The 18,660-nt window shown below is 41.2% G+C and overlaps 1 protein-coding gene across 1 annotated transcript in view; it reads right to left on the bottom strand.

The window, feature by feature from the left end:
• LOC117484153 (rab effector MyRIP-like) overlaps positions 1–18,660 on the bottom strand; it is a 120,216-nt gene that overhangs the window by 56,352 nt on the left and 45,204 nt on the right. The window contains 1 exon segment of the mRNA XM_034132637.1: positions 4,445–4,666. Within this exon segment, the coding sequence (XP_033988528.1) occupies positions 4,445–4,666 (222 nt within the window).

Raw genomic sequence — 18,660 nt, forward strand, 5'->3', positions numbered from 1 at the left:
ATCCTTAGAGAGGAATATACATGCATAGACATAAGAGAAAGATGCATACTTTTGTACAGAGATATTAATGGAGGCAGGTAAAGAGAACAGAAGCAGGTGAAGGGTTATAGAAACTGTGCAGTACAAAAAAAATGCAATTCCTGATTTCTAACAGAGATGGGAAACAAGTATGTCTTTTTGAAGTATGAAGTAAGTCTCACGTCTTTGCATTCAAGTCCCAAGTCCTACAATTAGAGCCTAAACAAGTGATAAATGTGCTCTTTTGGGTTTTCTGTTCAGGCTTTCCAGAACACCTGATGGTAAACCTCCTCTTCATGTCTCCTTATACATGAAACCAAACGGCTAGTATGGTCAGTCTCTGAGAAAGTGACAGGAGCTGCTATTGTAACATGACTCGATGTGACATGCCAGTGATATCTGTCGGTGTGTGTGTGTGTGTGTGTGTGTGTGTGTGTGTGTGTGTGTGTGTGTGTGTGTGTGTGTGTGTGGTTGCATGTTGAAGGAACAGCAGTAACCTTCTCCGTCGTTTGTTAGCTCGTGTCCTGAGGCCTCTGAGCCAATCAGATCCTGCTTGGCCTTTAAAAGGATGCAGCCCCATCGCAAGGAATCAACCAAATAATCACATGTGGACTCTGGGTGTGTGTGTGTGTGTGTGTGTGTGTGTGTGTGTGTGTGTGTGTGTGTGTGTGTGTGTGTGTGTGTGTGTGTGTGTGTTGTCTGTGTCTGTGTCTGTGTCTGTGTGCCTGTCAGCTATACATGGCTACACCATAAAAACAGCACCACATTTAAAATACGACATGTGGATAGTGTTGCACTTTACCGTCAGCTGTGTGTGTCTGTGCTTATTCTCCTGTATCTGTTGCTCTGTATTCTTTGCATTTGTCTAATGCACACAGTATGATGATGTGATTCCATGCATGCAAACGTAAGTCCCCCTGAATACAATTTATTAAAAGGAATGAAATGCAAAATGCATTTCAATTGAATTAAAATGCCCAGGGAGAGTGTGTGCATTACGTCTACAGCATGCATGTGCTTGTGTGTAAGCCTCTCCTGTTTATGTGTGTGTGTGTGTGTGTGTGTGTGTGTGTGTGTGTGTGCGTACGGTATAGGTCTGCAGCAGATGCCATAATCTCCTCACAGTCATGCGTTAGGATGAGATTACGAGAGCCATAATGTGGTAAGAACAGTTTGTCACTTTAGTGTATTGCTAGACACACACACACACACACACACACACACACACACACACACACACACACACACACACACACACACACACACACACACACACACACACACACACACACACACACACACACACACACACACACACACACACACACACACACACACACACACACACACACACACACACACACACACACACACACACACACACACACTAGAGTATATCGTGTATCATTCCATGCCCTGAGGACTGACTGTCCATTTCTGCAGATTAAGCACAGAGAAGCAGCTCAAATGTAAATGTGGAAAATGGAGAGTTCATAAGGCAGAGCGTGAGGGGAGGTGACAGAGAGGAGGGGGTGGGGGGAGGTGACAGAGAGGAGGGGGTCGGGGGAAGAAAGACATATAAAAGAGACTACAAAATAAAAAGGCAGCGCTACGACTCAAAGCGAGACTCAAAACAAAAGGAGAATTTAATGACATTTCTCTCGGATAATTGGGACGTTCCTCCTCTGTCGCTCCCCCTCTCCTCTTCCTCCTGCCCCCCCCCCACCCTCATCCTCTTGACCTTCATCTCCTGCACTAAAAGATGCCCCCCCTCTGCTTCGGCTGTGGAGCCAAAACAAGACTCTTCAGATTCCAGTAGAAATGTTTTGATGTGTGTGTCTGTGTGTCTGTGTGTCTGTGTGTGTCTGTGTGTGTGTCTGTGTCTGTGTGTGTGTGTCTGTGTGTTTACTGTTAATTCTCCCAGACTGCAAATGGTCATGCTTGTCCCACTCACTTACGAGGGGAATCTATGTGTGTGTGTGTGTGTGTGTGTGTGTGTGTGTGTGTGTGTGTGTGTGTGTGTGTGTGTGTGTGTGTGTGTGTGTGTGAGCAATTTACAAGAGTCTGAAGGTGTTATGGCGAAGCTGCTGATGCACCGAGTCTTTTCTCTTTACACGCCATCTGTCATCATCTCACATCGACTGACAACCAATCAATGAGAGTGTCCACCTCAACTACATCGGCTCAAAACTAAGCACCGTTTAATCGATGCATGCTGCGCTCACATGTCTGTTCGCTCGCAGCCATGTGTCCGCCCGGATGTGCACGACATTCACGACATTCCTACGTGCATCCATGTGTGTGTGTGTGTGGGTGACTTTAGGCCGTGAGTGTGTGTCCATGTGTGCCGGGATTACAAATCTGCTTCTCCCCAGACGGGTGGCGTCTGTGCACAGCGTGGTTGTGACGCTGTGAATGTTGATGGACAGCCGGTGCATGTGAGTGAGACCAGTTGGCACTTTGTTGCCTTTCGTGACTGATTTTTTGCATTTTGATTCATCAGAATTCCCTCAGAAATGGTAAAAAAGCCAAAAACAACACTGACATCCAGGAGGACTGACTGATTACCCTGCTGTTCATATATCTTATTTATTTGTTATCAAGCAGCACATCTTGCACTTTTATGCTGGGACAGGATTTTTTAAATGTATGTCCGCTCATATTTTCTAAGCTATGCTAATGTGTGCTCATATGCTATAGTTTCTTAATATCCAGGAGTGGAGAGCGTAAGACTGCTACCCATTTATGATGAATGGATATAGCATTTTTTCCAAATGTGTTCATTTGGGCTCATACTGTCTCATTCTCTCTTTAAAATACTGTAAATGACATGCAAACGACACAAAATGACTTCATTAGCGTTCTTTTCACTGCCTAAGGACGGCCCTTTCGTTATTTCCCAGTCTGTTCAGCGTCAAATCAAAGCATTTTCTTTGCAATCATCCACACTAATAGCTATTTCCAAAATACTGCCGAGTGCTGCTGGAGCCTGGAGCTGAACTGAGCTGTAAATCACTGCTCCAACTGATACCCGCAGAGACAGAGAGGAATTCATGTTAAAACCAGATTTAAGCCCTTTAATGCGCTAATGAAAAGTGCTGTATTTATGTGTTGCTGGTAAACGGCAGTGTTGTGACACGAGGTCCATCCGTGACTCAGTCCAGAGCCCTAATGAGAGCAGCGCTGAGCCCGAGGCAGACAGAGGGAGGAAGAGGAGGGGATCGATGCAAACCTCGCCACCTCTCCGGACTGCCATCATCCTCTTTCCCCTCCTTCTCCTCTCTGCCCACACTCCTCCCTTCGTCTTCCTCCCTTCTTACAGCAGGGCAGCGAGTCTAACTCAATACCCAGCGCTGCAAAGATCAATAAAAGACACAAAGAGACGAAGCTCTGAGATTGAGAAGGGAAGAAATCAGGCCAAGTGGAGTCCTGTCCACCTCAGCTTCAACACACACAAAAAAAAGGGCGGAAAATCCAAAGTGAACAACACCTTCATGTCTGCTTTTCTGGATCTAAATCACACCCAATGACCTGGGGAGTTTATACTCTATATATCTGAAGGAGGACATTAGCACCAACAGCAGCCCAGGGAACAGTACCGCCACATATAGACCCTTAAGAAGACACAACATATATGTTACGATCATATTATATCCCCAGATCACTCGCTATCATTTCCCCGTAGAGACCGACTGGCGTTATAGTATTTCCAACACCCCGCCCTCGCCGCTCAGACTCAGAGAAAGCTTAATATTCGTCGGGGCACTAGAACATCTCCCAAGGCTTCGGACACACATGCATGCATAATAAGCCTTGACTGACACCGACACACACTTCTGCATATTCATACACAAGCAGCTGCCTCTTCTAGTCCCTCAGATTGTTTTCCTCTTGTTCAATAAATCATAAATGCGCGCCCCCTTGATATCCAGTTTGTAAAGCAGGGGACCAAAGCAGAATGGAAAACAAACAGATCAAGAAAACAACAATTGTGGGAGTTGCGCGGCACATCAGTCAGCTGGTCCCTCTTCTGTGTGTGTCTTTCAGCAGTGTACATATTATCTTTCCCCCCCGACACACACATTACTTACACGCACGTTCCCCTCAATTTCTCCCCCTCTTCCACCACCCTTTTTATTATCGAATCCCTTGATGTGCCCGTCTCCTCCCTCCTCTGCTGTACAACTACGAGGAATGTTCAAAAAAGGGAGGAAACATGTTGACTTTGCATAAGAAATGAATAAGAGTTGGACGTCCAAAACATCCCCCCTGCAGCGCTGACACCATCTAAGTCCTCACATCTGTCTCCATATTAACACTTCCTCCCTAAATCCCTAATTTCCTCTCCTTACTCCGGCATCACAGCTCCTCTCGCCGCCGGCATGTGTGTGTGAATGTGTGAGTGTATGTGTGTGAAGGCACTAACCTGCCCTTCTGGCACGCGGCACACAGCCAGGCTTGCTCCCTCTTGTTGTAGGTGCAGCAGGTCTTGCAGACGTTGTACTGGCAGTCCAGGCACAGGCGCTTGGGGTTGATGAGGAAGGTGAAGGGCGCGCAGCAGCGGATGCAGCAGTGCTCGTTGAAGCGGTGCTGCTTGGTGAGGATGGAGCATCTGCTGCCTTCCTCCGCCAGCTCCTGCTTCATCTCACTGAAAACCGGGAGAGGGAGAGGAGGAGAGAGAGAGAGGGAAAGGGAAAGGGAGGGGGAGAGAGAGAGAGAGAGAGAGAGAGAAAGTGAGCGTCTGGTGGAGGACGGCGATGCGGAATGATTGGAGATGCCGTTGTAAATTAACAATGAAAAAACGTGTGTATTTAAACAAGAAGAGGGAAGGGCAGAAGGGGTCATGGCTTTGGTGAAACACTCCCTCTCTTACTCTGATTCTGAGGAATTAACGTGATGCCTGACATTTCAATTTGGCACGATGTGGCGTGCGTTGTTCGCCCGCATCAGTCACAAGACAGCTGAGGAGACACGGCATGTTGTCTTACACGTGGAAAACATTGCATTTTTTGTCAGGGCATGTGAGGATGAGGAGGATGATGGTACATTGGAAGAAATAGTTGTAAAATGGAAGGTCCCCTGCTGCTGTTCAACACACAGAAGTCCTCTGAGAAAGACAAAGCGTCCACAGTTATACGGAGATGTTTTTAAATCCAATAATTACAGCAGTGATGAGCAGCACAGTCTCACTCATCTGAACGCCTCAGACTATTGTTCACACTAATGAACTATTAGGATTATAGACTGAATTGAATAGCTTGTTTAAAAATCAAATAACATCCGCCACCAACAGCTGCACACAAGTATATTAAATCCCCCTATATTCAGATGAGTTATTTCAGAGCATTTGAGTTCAGAAAGTCAGGTTTTTCTATTAAATCGCTTAAAAATATATATTTATCGGAATTCATTCTGGGATCTGGTGGAATTAAAAACTCCACAAACAATTTACAAAGCAATAAATAATGTACAGATGAGGCTTATAATTTCCAAAGTATGTAATATCAATTTGTGGGGAGTTTTTGTCGATTGAACTGAATAAAAAAATAGAATTCAATCAAAGTAAAAATGTCACAGGTTGGTTTGAATGTCGTCTTTTTATCCCTTTCACACTCTTGATTGGTTCGCGCTGATCAGTAGGTATTACAAGGCAAACACAGTGGTTTGTTTGAGCTGTGGTTTTGTAATTGATTGAGTGATTAAATGATAATACATGTTGCTTATTGGAAGTAAGTTGATCCTAACCATGGTTCTTTTTATTCGTTTTTTCATGTGCATTTCATTTTTAAATGCTAAAAATAGCCTAAATCCAATCCGTCAAAGAGATGCTGGGTTATCCCGACTGTTAATCAGTTTGTTAACCAGCATTGCCATCCGTGGCTGAACTCCACATCAATTATGAACGTAGGTTTTTCCTCTGTAGGATTCGCGCTGACTGAGCACCATGAGCAGAGGCTGCAATAAATTATATAATGTTTTGCATTTAGATCATAAACCTTTCATCATGAGTGCATATTGCACCCGTGCCAATTGTGTTTAAAATAATACCCAACGAGGAGGAGGGACTGAGCAAAACACTAACTGGTGTTTACACCGTCACCCATCAGCTGTCATTAGGAGTGAGCGGAGAAAAGATGGAGGTGTGAAGGTGCGTTCAGCTCCGATGGGCGGGGAGTAAATTATTCAAGCTGCTGTTCTGTACACAGCCAGAATGCAGCATGCACTGATCCTAGACCTGCACACAGAGGCCATTTACAGTACTGTATATGTGCATGAAATACCCTTTATAGCAAGATAGGAACGATATGTACTGAATGCATGCAAGACACGTTCCTGAAAAAGTTGTGTGTCCACAGATGAAACAAAAAGTAAAATATATCCTGTGAGTAAGTAGGCTGCAATATGTATGTATGCATCCAAACCTCGACCATGGAGTGTACAGCAAACGTAGTGCTGAATGCAGCATATTGAGAGTTTCCTGTGTGTACTGTACTATCTGCAGAGCCAGCGGGGGCATTGCAATCTCCTGCTTCCCTAAGTTATTAACGCTGCTCCTCAAGCAGATCCTCGGCTGCCTCACTGATTGCTTTTCATGCGCACCATTAGACGCAGCATATTAACAAGACGAACAAACCATTTCATATACAGTGTCATGTGAGGAAGGACAGTGGTTGGCATATGCACGGTGTAGATACAGATACACACAATTATCTACCGAGATGATCAGACGGAGGATTCTGCACGTGCAAGGTCACTGCTTCTGGGAAATTGTCGGCCCCCAATCAAATTAAAAGTCTCTGAACAAACCTCCAGGCTACAGATTCTTATTGTCTGAGTAACACAAACACACATATCCAAAACAGAGCCATTCATATCTCAAAAATGCAAAAAAGTCATTGCCAGGAAATCATTCCCTTCAGGTCTGATTAGGATCCATTCTGCCTCTGTCTGGTTTAATGAACAGCCCAGTTATGGCGGCTAGCTCCGGCCATTTAATTAAATGAGTGGGCGAAGACACACATATATATATATATATACCCAAGGACAAGGAGGGTTTGTCATGCCTGGACTCCCTCACATTAACTCTCATCTCTGGTAATGAGACATCAAACGCTGGTGTGACGGAGACACACGTCCAGGTGCCAGCGATCAGCTCGTAAAAACCAACATGGTCACTCTTTATAAGCAAGAGACCTTTAAATTACACGTATGTTAATTGTTCACAAGCAGTTACACTTTATCTCCTTGTTCTAAAACATTTAATGGGACATGTTATGATCATGTCAGGTTCACAGGCTTGTGTTTTGAGTTTGATTCTCAATCCATTATTTGTGTTTATTATAAAAGAAGCAGGGGATAGGAGGAAGTCATTTGATTTTAAAAATTAAACAAGGAGGCGACTCCTTTACGTTTCCTATTAACAGACTCATATTTCATGGAGTAAAACTCATTAAAACTCAGACGGAGGAAAACACACATTTGTATTAATTCAACAAGGTCGGTCATTCAATTAAATCCAACTTGCACACGTTGTGATTCTATGATATTAAAAGTTTGGTCAGGTCAACTTTAAGGTGTATATCATCATTTAATCTGCCGATTGCTCAATTTAAATAAATGCCATAAAATAGTTGGAAAGGTCCAGCAGTAATACATTAAACACATGAAGCCTCAAATGGTTTCTCTATCCTCTGACAGGCTGTGTCACTGTGCAGCATGGGTGTAATGTCATTGTAATATGGATGTTAAATCGGTGTAATAATTATGTAATATGGGTGTAATGAAAGTAAAATAAAATGGGTGAAATATTGGTTTTAAATGTGTGTAATCTGGGTGTACTAATAGTGTAAAAATGTGACTAATATGGGTGTACTAATAGTGTAATAATGGAGTAATATGGGTGTTATTTGGGTGTAATAAAGGCGTAATAACAGTGTAATATGGATGTTAAATTGGTGTAATAATGATGTAATATGGGTGTAATGAAAGTATAAAATGGGTGAAATATTGGTTTTAAATGTGAGTAATATGGGTGTACTAATAGTGTAATAACAGTGTAATATGGGTGTTATTTGGGTGTAATAAAGGCGTAATAACAGTGTAATATGGGTGTTATTTGGGTGTAATAAGGCGTAATAACAGTGTAATATGGGTGTTATTTAGGTGTAATAAAGGCGTAATAACAGTGTAATATGGGTGTTATTTGGGTGTAATAAAGGTGTAATAACAGTGTAATATGGGTGTTATTTGGGTGAAATAAAGGCGTAATAACAGTGTAATATGGTTGTTATTTGGGTGTAATAAAGGCGTAATAACAGTGTAATATGGGTGTAAAACATAGGTGTAAAATAGAAAACAAAGGGTTCAATAATATATAAATCTATACCCTTAATGGGAAATGTATGACAGCAGAAACAGAGTGCAAGCTGGGAAATAAAAGTCATGTTTTCAAGAAATGTTTTGCAATGTGCCATTTTAGACTAGAAATATTAATCAATTTCACCAAATTATTGATATGTGATTGCCCATTTGAGGGTTGGAGCGTGTTTCAATGAAGAGCCCAGAATCAAAGTGTTGAGACTCCATTAGTGATGAAAGTATTAAAGGATAATGAACATTTCTGACTGCAGATGAAGATTTGCTCACCTTAAACACTTTACAAAGAACATTTGATTTGCATGTGTCGATTATAATGTTACAAGTGGTTTGCATGAATGTCAGGAGGTAGCTCAGGAGAGGACAACAAAGTTCTTTACACGCTGGAAGTTTACACCAAACTCCAGAATTAAAAACGATTGATTATGTAAATGTGCAGAGGGTAGGGTGAACACGAAATCATTTCTAATTTAAACTCTGGGCATGGTATGTGGATTTAATAATATGTAATGTATTTCTGACTGCCTGTCACTCCTGGAGAATAATTGTGCTGAATGTTCACTTTCTCTTTCTGCTAGAAATCCATTCCTGTGTCCTGCAGCTGACAAACAGACAGCCTTAAGTTCTCCAGGTGAAGTTGAATTATATCACAGTCAGATTTGTAATCAAGATAATGTCATCCTGAGGTCCAGCTGCAGCCGGGCCAGTAAAACAAAAACAATCGCAGTTTGATTTTTCAGAGTGATGTATCGCCCGCTCAGCAGCTGTTCTCCTATCAGTGAGTTACCGCTCTCAACGCACTGCTGACCGCCTGAGCAACGTGGTGACTCAGAGGAGCTGCAAATTAATCACTGTTGGGTTTAGAATATGCAATTTAATGCTAATTTGGAAATCTACAATCTACATTTTCAATATTCTGACTGCTTATACAGTACTAACACAGGATGTATGAGTGTGGATCTTTATGTCCCTGTTTTCACACACACATGTAAATAATATGTACACATGGCCAAATATGGGGCGAGCTAGTTCAGGCAGTCAACTCAAGCACTTATGCTGCATTCATACATAACGCCCCTTGCCACTCTACAACCAACCAAACAGAGTGTCCTTAACATGCCGCTCTATTTAACCTGCCAGATCTCTCTCCATGCATTGCTTGCTGCTGCTATTGCTGCAGCTACTTCCACGTCGCTGCTGCTTGCTTCTAATAAACATGTTAAATAAACACGTGAGTTGTCTGACTGAAATGTATATATGTTCATTTTAATTCATTTCTTATTTTATAGTTATTTATAATTTCATTTTTATCTTATCGTATGCACAGTGTAACATCTGTAACATTGATAACGTTATAAAAGAAAACCAGGAGAAACCACATTTTAAAGCTAAGTATGAGCATCTGAATAATGATAATAACAGTAAAACTTTATGTGTTGAATAATTAATTTGAGTTTTATTGAAGTCCCTAATAAACAATATCCAAACCACTGCAGTCGCAAAGGGAAATGTGTGTGAGACCAACATTTTGAATGAAGTATTGTGGTGCTGCAGAGATGATACAAATCGGATTGTACTGACTTACTAAAAAAGAAAATCAGTTGTTTGAGCAGATCATTGCAAAATAAAGTCAAATTATTATCATTTTCTTATATTTTTTAAAGGAAATAAGGATTAAAATGATAATTTCCTCCGATAGTGGAAGAAAAATCTATGCAATATCAGTCAAAAAAGCTTTAATATACATATTTAATCAAGGCATATTACTGCCTACTTTGATGTTTTGTTATGCACCCTCCATGTGCCAATAACCTCCATGCATAAAGAATGGAAGTCAATAATAAGAAAATTGTGTGGGACTATTGAAATGAAATTGCATAAATCAAACCCACGTGTGTTCAGCATTGCAGGGATATATATATATATAAGGATCTAACACACACAACTAAGGATATAGAAAGCCCAGGTCGACATGCAGAGAAAGTCTCTCTGCTAAATATAGTTTGACTTTCTTTGAGAACGCAGAGAGATGCACTACAATCAAGAAGAAATAAAAAGGAGGCAGCGTATTGTTAAAAAGAGAGGGAGCCATGTTGTAGTGTAAGGAGAAGACCCTGACGATGAAGCAGAGAGAGTTTGATCAGAGCTTTGATCGCCCGCTGCAGAGGAAACACACAGCAGCGTTACACTGGTAATCACACAGAGACAGTGTGTGTGTGTGTGTGTGTGTGTGTGTGTGTGTGTGTGTGTGTGTGTGTGTGTGTGTGTGTGTGTGTGTGTGTGTGTGTGTGTGTGTGTGTGTGTGTGTGTGTGTGTGTGTGTGTGTGTGTGTGTGTGTGTGTGTGTGTGCGTGTGTGTGGAGTCTAAGTGTGTTCATGTGTGTGTCTATCGATCTGAGCTGATGTGAAGCGTACAGTAGCGAGATGCACTTGGTAATTGTGAATTGATCGAGGCTCTTAAAAGGTGCTTTTAATTGAAAGTGGGCAATCTCAAGTGTGGAGATGTTGCTTTCTTATCCCTGCGTAGATCTGTGTGTGTGTGTGTGTGTGTGTGTGTGTGTGTGTATATCTGTCTTCGTATGCTCCACGTAGCAATGCTTTCGTGCTGTTGTTCAGCCTGAGGTGACACATTAACACTGTGTTGTGTGTGTGCCTTCCTGTCTGTGTGTTATGTGTGAATCCATGCATTACAATCTGCATCTTTGTGCATTAGAGCCGGAAGAATTTCATCTGCTCCAGGGTGAAAAAGCTATAAGAAGGGAGCCCATTTTTGGTTTAATCAAAGCGTAACATTTGCATTTGGAGTCCAACTGGGCGAAGCAGAGTTACTCAGCTCATCCAACTTACAGTAAATGCCAGCTCCAAGAGAGAGTGGAGAGAAACTACTGTAGATAATCTCAAGCCTCTTTCTCCTCTGCAATGCAGGGGCAGACCGACACGTGCGTCAGACGTTTCAAGGTAGAGTTTCTGTTGTTGGTAAATTGTTGATTGAGCTCTGCAGGTGATGGAAGACATTCCTATCAATTGCACAGATATATTTGTCACTTTAAGGTATACAACTGGAGCATTTAAAGAGGTCCTATTCTGCAGAGAGTGCAAAGTACACACATCCTTTACTCAAGTAGAAGTACAGATACTCGTGTTTAAAAATACTCTGGTGAAAGTAGAAGTACTGACTAAACTTCTTTACTCAAGTAAAAGTAAACAGGCTTTGAAATGTACTTCAGTAAAAAGTACCCATAACTAGCAGCTGTTTTAAAGAGTACCTGACCTCCCTTTATATTAATAGAACAATAATGTCATTGTTAGCTAATGAATGTTTCCATGCTGAACAACGGCAACATGACAACGTTTTCATTGGTCCCTCTTCTTTAGAGAAGACCAGGAAATGATGGATACACGGATCGTGTTCAAATCAATAGGCACGCAATGACTCTAAATAATAATGATCACGCCACCAAACACACATTCAAACTAAAGGAACCAGCCTGTTTGGGAAATGTAAGAAGTAGAAAGTACAGGTATTTGTGTTCAACATGTAAGAAGTAGAAAGTACAGGTATTTGTGTTCAACATGTAAGAAGTAGAAAGTACAGGTATTTGTGTTCAACATGTAAGAAGTAGAAAGTACAGGTATTTGTGTTCAAAATGTAAGAAGTAGAAAGTACAGGTATTTGTGTTCAAAATGTAAGAAGTAGAAAGTACAGGTATTTGTGTTCAACATGTAAGAAGTAGAAAGTACAGGTATTTGAGTTCAACATGTAAGAAGTAGAAAGTACAGGTACTGTATTTGTGTTCAAAATGTAAGAAGTAGAAAGTACAGGTATTTGTGTTCAACATGTAAGAAGTAGAAAGTACAGGTATTTGAGTTCAACATGTAAGAAGTAGAAAGTACAGGTACTGTATTTGTGTTCAAAGTGTAAGAAGTAGAAAGTACAGGTATTTGTGTTCAAAATGTAAGAAGTAGAAAGTACAGGTATTTGTGTTCAAAATGTAAGAAGTAGAAAGTACAGGTATTTGTGTTCAACATGTAAGAAGTAGAAAGTACAGGTATTTGAGTTCAAAATGTAAGAAGTAGAAAGTACAGGTATTTGTGTTCAAAATGTAAGAAGTAGAAAGTACAGGTATTTGTGTTCAAAATGTAAGAAGTAGAAAGTACAGGTATTTGTGTTCAACATGTAAGAAGTAGAAAGTACAGGTATTTGTGTTCAAAATGTAAGAAGTAGAAAGTACAGGTATTTGTGTTCAACATGTAAGAAGTAGAAAGTACAGGTATTTGTGTTCAAAATGTAAGAAGTCAAAGTAAAAAGTCATCAGAAAAATAAGTAGTTGAGTAAAGTACTGATACCAGAAAAATGTACTTAAGTACAGTAACAAAGTATTTGTACTCCACTACTTCCCACCTCTGCTATTCTGCTTTTTGGACTTTTCCCTTTCCTGTTATATAGGTTTTAGTTAATGGTCTGCAAAGGCTAAAATCCCCTATGTTCCCTCCAGTGACATCACATTTGCGCTTCTATTGGCTAGCGACAACACATTGTACGCGATAGGCTAAGGAGCGGGACATCTCTAAGCAGTTGACCAATCATAACAGAGCCAGCCAGCTAACCAATCAGAGCAGACTGGGCTCTGGTTTCAGACAGAGGGGGAAAAGAGGTGCAGTATGAACTGGGGAATCTGCTGCAGGATGATGAGTGCTAAAGTATCTTTCACTCCGCACAGTTCTACTTTTTGACATCAGCACTCTCATCCACGAGTGTTTGACAAATAGCAGTTCTCCAGGAAACTGTGTAAGTATATCTCTGACAACAGTGAGAGTTTCGAGAGTCCAGAAAGGTAATTTTCTCTGTCCAGCACCATCTGGTAAATCGAGGGCTGAGCGACTTGAAATGACGGAGCGATATATAATGCAGCTGTCATCCTGTTTGACATCTGAGGACATTCACTCCTGCAGGTGACTCTAAACGCAGGCTTCACTCTTCACGGCTCGGAAGCAGAAGTGTCTGGAAGTCATTTTGTATCAGCATCTTTTTTTAATTAAATGTATATGAAATTAAAATATGTCCCCATGAGATGAAAAATGTCATTTAGCAGAAATAAATGTCCAAAAAAGCAGCGAACTGGATTCATCAGCAAAAACACAAAGAGAGAATGTTTTTATGACACCTTGAAGGCAGCAGAGAGCAGAGAGACAGAGCTTTCCCATCAGTTCATTAATCACACTCAGCCTCTGGTCTTTGTACTTTTATAATTTTCATTATAACCAAAAGGGAAAGAAGGTAAAAAACTGCAAATGGAAATTCCCACCAAGTATGAGAAAACTAATGATAAGGAACCAATGAAAGGGAAATAGACCCAGAGTGGCATTATACATTAAAAAAGAGAAAATGATTACACACAGTACATTTTCAGAGGGTTTGCTATTAAACCAGGAGATACAGTCCAGGGTGCTATGATGAGGAACAAACATCAATTCTGCATATATTATATCAGAGTAAGGCATGGAATAATAAGGATATATAGTCTAAAGTCATGCCTGCAGCTCAGTGGTACTTTGAGCTGAATGCTAGCATGCTAACATCCTCACAACGACAATACTAGCATGCTAATGGTTAGCATAATGTGTCCATCTTCATTCTTGGTAATAAGCGTAAATGCAAAAGTAGAGCAGAGGCTGATAATATGAAATCTTTATAAACCAAAGTGATTTTAATTCATCCCGAGTGGAAGATGGATCTTTGTTTTACATTGATGGTAATCTTTCTAACAATTGTTGAGATATTTCACTCTGAACAGCGACTAAAAATGCCTCGAACCACTTCCTGTTTCCTCACGCTTCACTCTTTTGAACTCTCTTGAAACATTTGTATTTATATGTCTGGCTGTGGTTAGAAACCTAGTTTCCGACATGGAGTTCAAACTCCTTGTATTTTGCAAAGAAACGTAGCTAATTTATACAACATTCATTATTAATCATGTTCAGTTTTCATTCTGTGGTGGCCTTGGTGTGGTTTATTCTTCCAGCGCATGAATAAAGAGGAAACACAGACTCTCTTTGCTCTCTCTTCTCCTTCTCTCTCATATTCAATACACATATCAAATATCAGACATCAGGCATGGACGAGGCTTTGCACATTATGTCTTCTTTTTATCCTATCATTCTGCAGGTGTATGAGACGCTCAGGGCGACAAGAAACTGTTCTCATTTTCTGTATGTCACTTGAAATGACACACACACACACACACACACACACACACACACCACACACACACACACACACCACACACACACACACACACACCCACACACACACACACACCACACACACACACACACACACACACACACACCACACACACACACACACACACACACACAAACACACACACACCACACACACACACACACACACACACACACACAACACACACACACACACCACACACACACACACAACACACACACACACACACACACACACACACACACACACACACACACACACCACACACACACACACACACACACACACACACACACACACACACACACACACACACACACACACACACACACACCTCTATAATGTCACTGCAACAATAAATCCCAGGAGTGCTCAGTTTCCTAAATGTCAGAACATCCTCCTTCTTGTCTGTGACAGTGAAATGCTAACGCTTGTCCGCCTACATGATGATGATATGGGATATACTGACATCTGTTCTGCTTTGTATCTCTGGGATCCACAACTGTATTTGTGCATTTTTTTTTTTGCAAAATGTATATAAAGCGCATTTCCCACTGGACACTAAAACCCAATCACATCTGGATTTGTATCTTTAGTGGGAAAGTGTACAATCTGTGTTCATTGGCAAGCAAAATAACTATATGCAGGAGCAGCTGTATTCATCAGGGCACTGGACAACTATCAAAAACAGGAGATTAATATGCTCTCCTCAAAGCCACTAGACTCCATTTACAAAATCAGTAATTTAACCACAAATTTCATTTTCATTTAACCTCGACGAAACAAAAAAGCGTCCTTGTTAGTCTTTCCAAAAGATCACCAACTCTGGTTTTAAAGAAGAAGGAACAAACACTGTATACTAATTCTGTTTCTGGTGCAGTGTGACGTCCAACATCAAAAGACGGTAAAGGAAAACAGAAAGGCATTCTTCCCTAAAAGGAGTCCATCACCTATTTTTAGACTTGCATATATGCACCAGTTGTTAGAAAAGAGGACTGTGACATAATACCATCACCTGAGGATGTAGTTCCTCCTATGGAAACACCCTCCCTCCTGAATGAACCCTAACTCTGTCCACAGGGACTCGTTCTTGCAGCTTCACTAGGCTCACATAAAGACCTGCTCCATCTCCTTACATACATCACATCACACCCTGCAGGCTAAGAGGAGCGTCAGTCACACCATGCAGCCGTGCATGAGTGGATGAACACATGCAAACATGTAAGAGACACACTGTGGGTGTTTCTCAATGTCGAGTAAAGCTGCTTCAGAGCCACTATTTCAAGCATACTACGTCATCGAGTGCCGCCGAAGGACTGTACCAATGTCCAGCATACTTGGAATTCTACCGAGCCCGGCGTACTTCGTTTGGAGAAATTTCGAGGCTGCACATGTGTAGACCCCACGGTCTTAAAATCCCCACAATGCTTTGCGCACGGACCAATTTCCCCAAATCTGTGGCGGAAAATGTAAGAGGCGGGGCCTCTCATAGGACGCACACCTGCACACTTGCTCGCCTGTTCCACTCTTCGTTTTCCGAATGCCAGGAAGTATTCTTGCCTCGCTTCTGAAGCAAGTGACTCGGAAGACATGTGCTACCAAGCAAGCGTACTCGACATTGAGAAACACCCAGGGTCTTACCGTGAGTGATGTGGACGACACACTCCATGTAAAGACAAGACAAGAGCCTCTGATAGGTCCGACTGACACTCAATACCAGATTGATGTAAGCATTAACGATTTTAATTGTTCCAATAACTTCAGTTCACTTCATTAACGTGATATACTGGGACTGCAGACGTCTCACTGTAGCTCATAAATCAACTGCATTAGTGAGATGTGACGTTTTGCTCTTACAGTAAGTGCAGGAAGTTGATTCATTCATCAATTAGTGGTTTCGTCAATAGAAAGTCAGTAAATTGTGTAAAAATGTCCATCATATTCCAAAGTGATGTCTTAAAATGTCTTGTTTTGTTCGTGTAAAACCTATATGTTCACGTATATGATTTAATCAGAGAAGAGCAGCTAATCTCCATATTTGAGAGGATAAAAAAAAACTGCATTTTCTGCCATTTTTGCAGAGAAATTACTTCAATATATTATCGATTAGCATCTAATCAATGAGTCCACTAATGCTCGCAGCTCTACCACATTGAGTGACCACATTAACACAGCACATGCACATACTGGGAGTGTTAATATTGACATGGCTGCATCCATCTTCAATGTGCAGTACCCGCAGCTTTACGGCAAAGTCAGAGCAATTATTAAAGTCTACAGTCAGGAGGAAAACCAATTACACAAGATTATCTGACTATCTCTGCTTTAAGATACAATCACACTCACTGTTAACTCTTTACTGTCTTAGTTTCAACCTCACATTTTCTTACCATGCTTCCAACTCTTTTTGAATCTCTTCTTGAACACTTCCCCCCCCCGTGAGGAAGTGAGACTTTTTGAAGTCTTTTAAACCCGTGATGACATCTATGCATGCCTGTAAGAGTGGGCATTTTACACGTTACAAACTCCATCTTCATGGCTAAGTTCCCCACAGTTTTAAACGTCGGCAGCCTCTTCATCCCCCCCCTCCTCTCTGGGAGTCTCTATCTGAACTGAATTTCTTTTTGCTGCCGACGATTATCCAACAGGCCAATAACGAGCGCTCACTTTGGGAAACAATCCAAGAGGAATGTGTGCCGCGCTGATAACGTTTCCAATCAGAGCGGCCTGCGTGCAAAGCAACTATGTGAGGAAATGAGGGAGATAAAGAGGGGGAGATGGTTTACTGCGACCTCAGCAAGGTGCACGGATAATTCAGAAGTGATGGAATTCATTCTTGCGTTCTGATATTACTGTTTTCACCCTCCAAATTCTCATTATTCACAGAGTAAATTCAAAGGGAGGAATACGCTTTTACATGTGACTGTGCATTGCTATGGGGGAAATGTTCTTTTGGAAATTGAAACTGGAGCAGTGCACATGACTTCCTTTGTGTCAAGAGAAGTGATTGGCAAAATAGGAAAGTCAAAACACTTGAAACACACAGCTAACAAGGACAAACTGAGGTCAAAATCTTCACAAAAAAAGCAGATTTTCATTCAGGTATATTTGCTGTATTAACTCAGTATCTTCCTACACACTCCTACCTACTTTAATCCTTGCTTGAATCCCCATCACTCACTTCATCACACACTCCTCTGAAGCTCCATCATGCCTGCCTTCATCCCTTTTTCTCCGGCCTCCTCTCAGATTAGCAGCCGCTCCAGATTGTTCTTTCCTCTGCCCAATAATCTCTATTCACACCACAGGAAAACCACATCCAACGTGCCCAGAACGAGGCTTAAGTGTCAACCACACCGAGGGATGCCAAGAGAGGATGAAACGGGAGGGGGGGGGGGGACAGCGGCTCACATCCAGGGGGGAGTGTTTGTAGTGAATGAGAGAAACAATCCATTTGTTGGGCTGCCACGAGGAAGAAATGGCCGTCTACAATATGCTGTGAAAATGCAGCGTGTCCATATGAGAGTGATTTATGAGGCAGTTAATGCTCTACCTGTGTCCATGAAATATACTTTTCATACAGCTTTAAAACGTTAAATCTATTAGGAGTCTGCGTTAACACTTCCTCTGAGTGTCTATAATACTTTATAAGCGTACTTGCTATGCATTATTATGATTTTAATGCACAGTATAATTTAGATTTTAGAAGCAATGCTTTAGAAAAGTTATCATAACACAAATACATACATCAGATTTATAAGGTCACTTCATAATTGCAGCTCTCAATATTTTTGGCAAAGATCCTTAGTGTATAATAACTAATTTATATTGTGTAATGTAGTTTCTTTAGTTACTCTAAGTGGTCGTTAATTGTTTTAAGTGAAGTGAAAAGAAGTCAATAAATCTTTGCAAGAAAAACACTTAAAACGTTGACCACCAAACGACCTCTTAGCATAATTTAAAATCATATTCTAAAGCATTACAACAGTAGTTATAATACATTTTAAAATGATTATAATGCAT

The sequence above is a fragment of the Trematomus bernacchii genome, unplaced genomic scaffold (assembly GCF_902827165.1).
Source record: "Trematomus bernacchii unplaced genomic scaffold, fTreBer1.1, whole genome shotgun sequence".
Classification (NCBI taxonomy): Eukaryota; Metazoa; Chordata; class Actinopteri; order Perciformes; family Nototheniidae; genus Trematomus; species Trematomus bernacchii.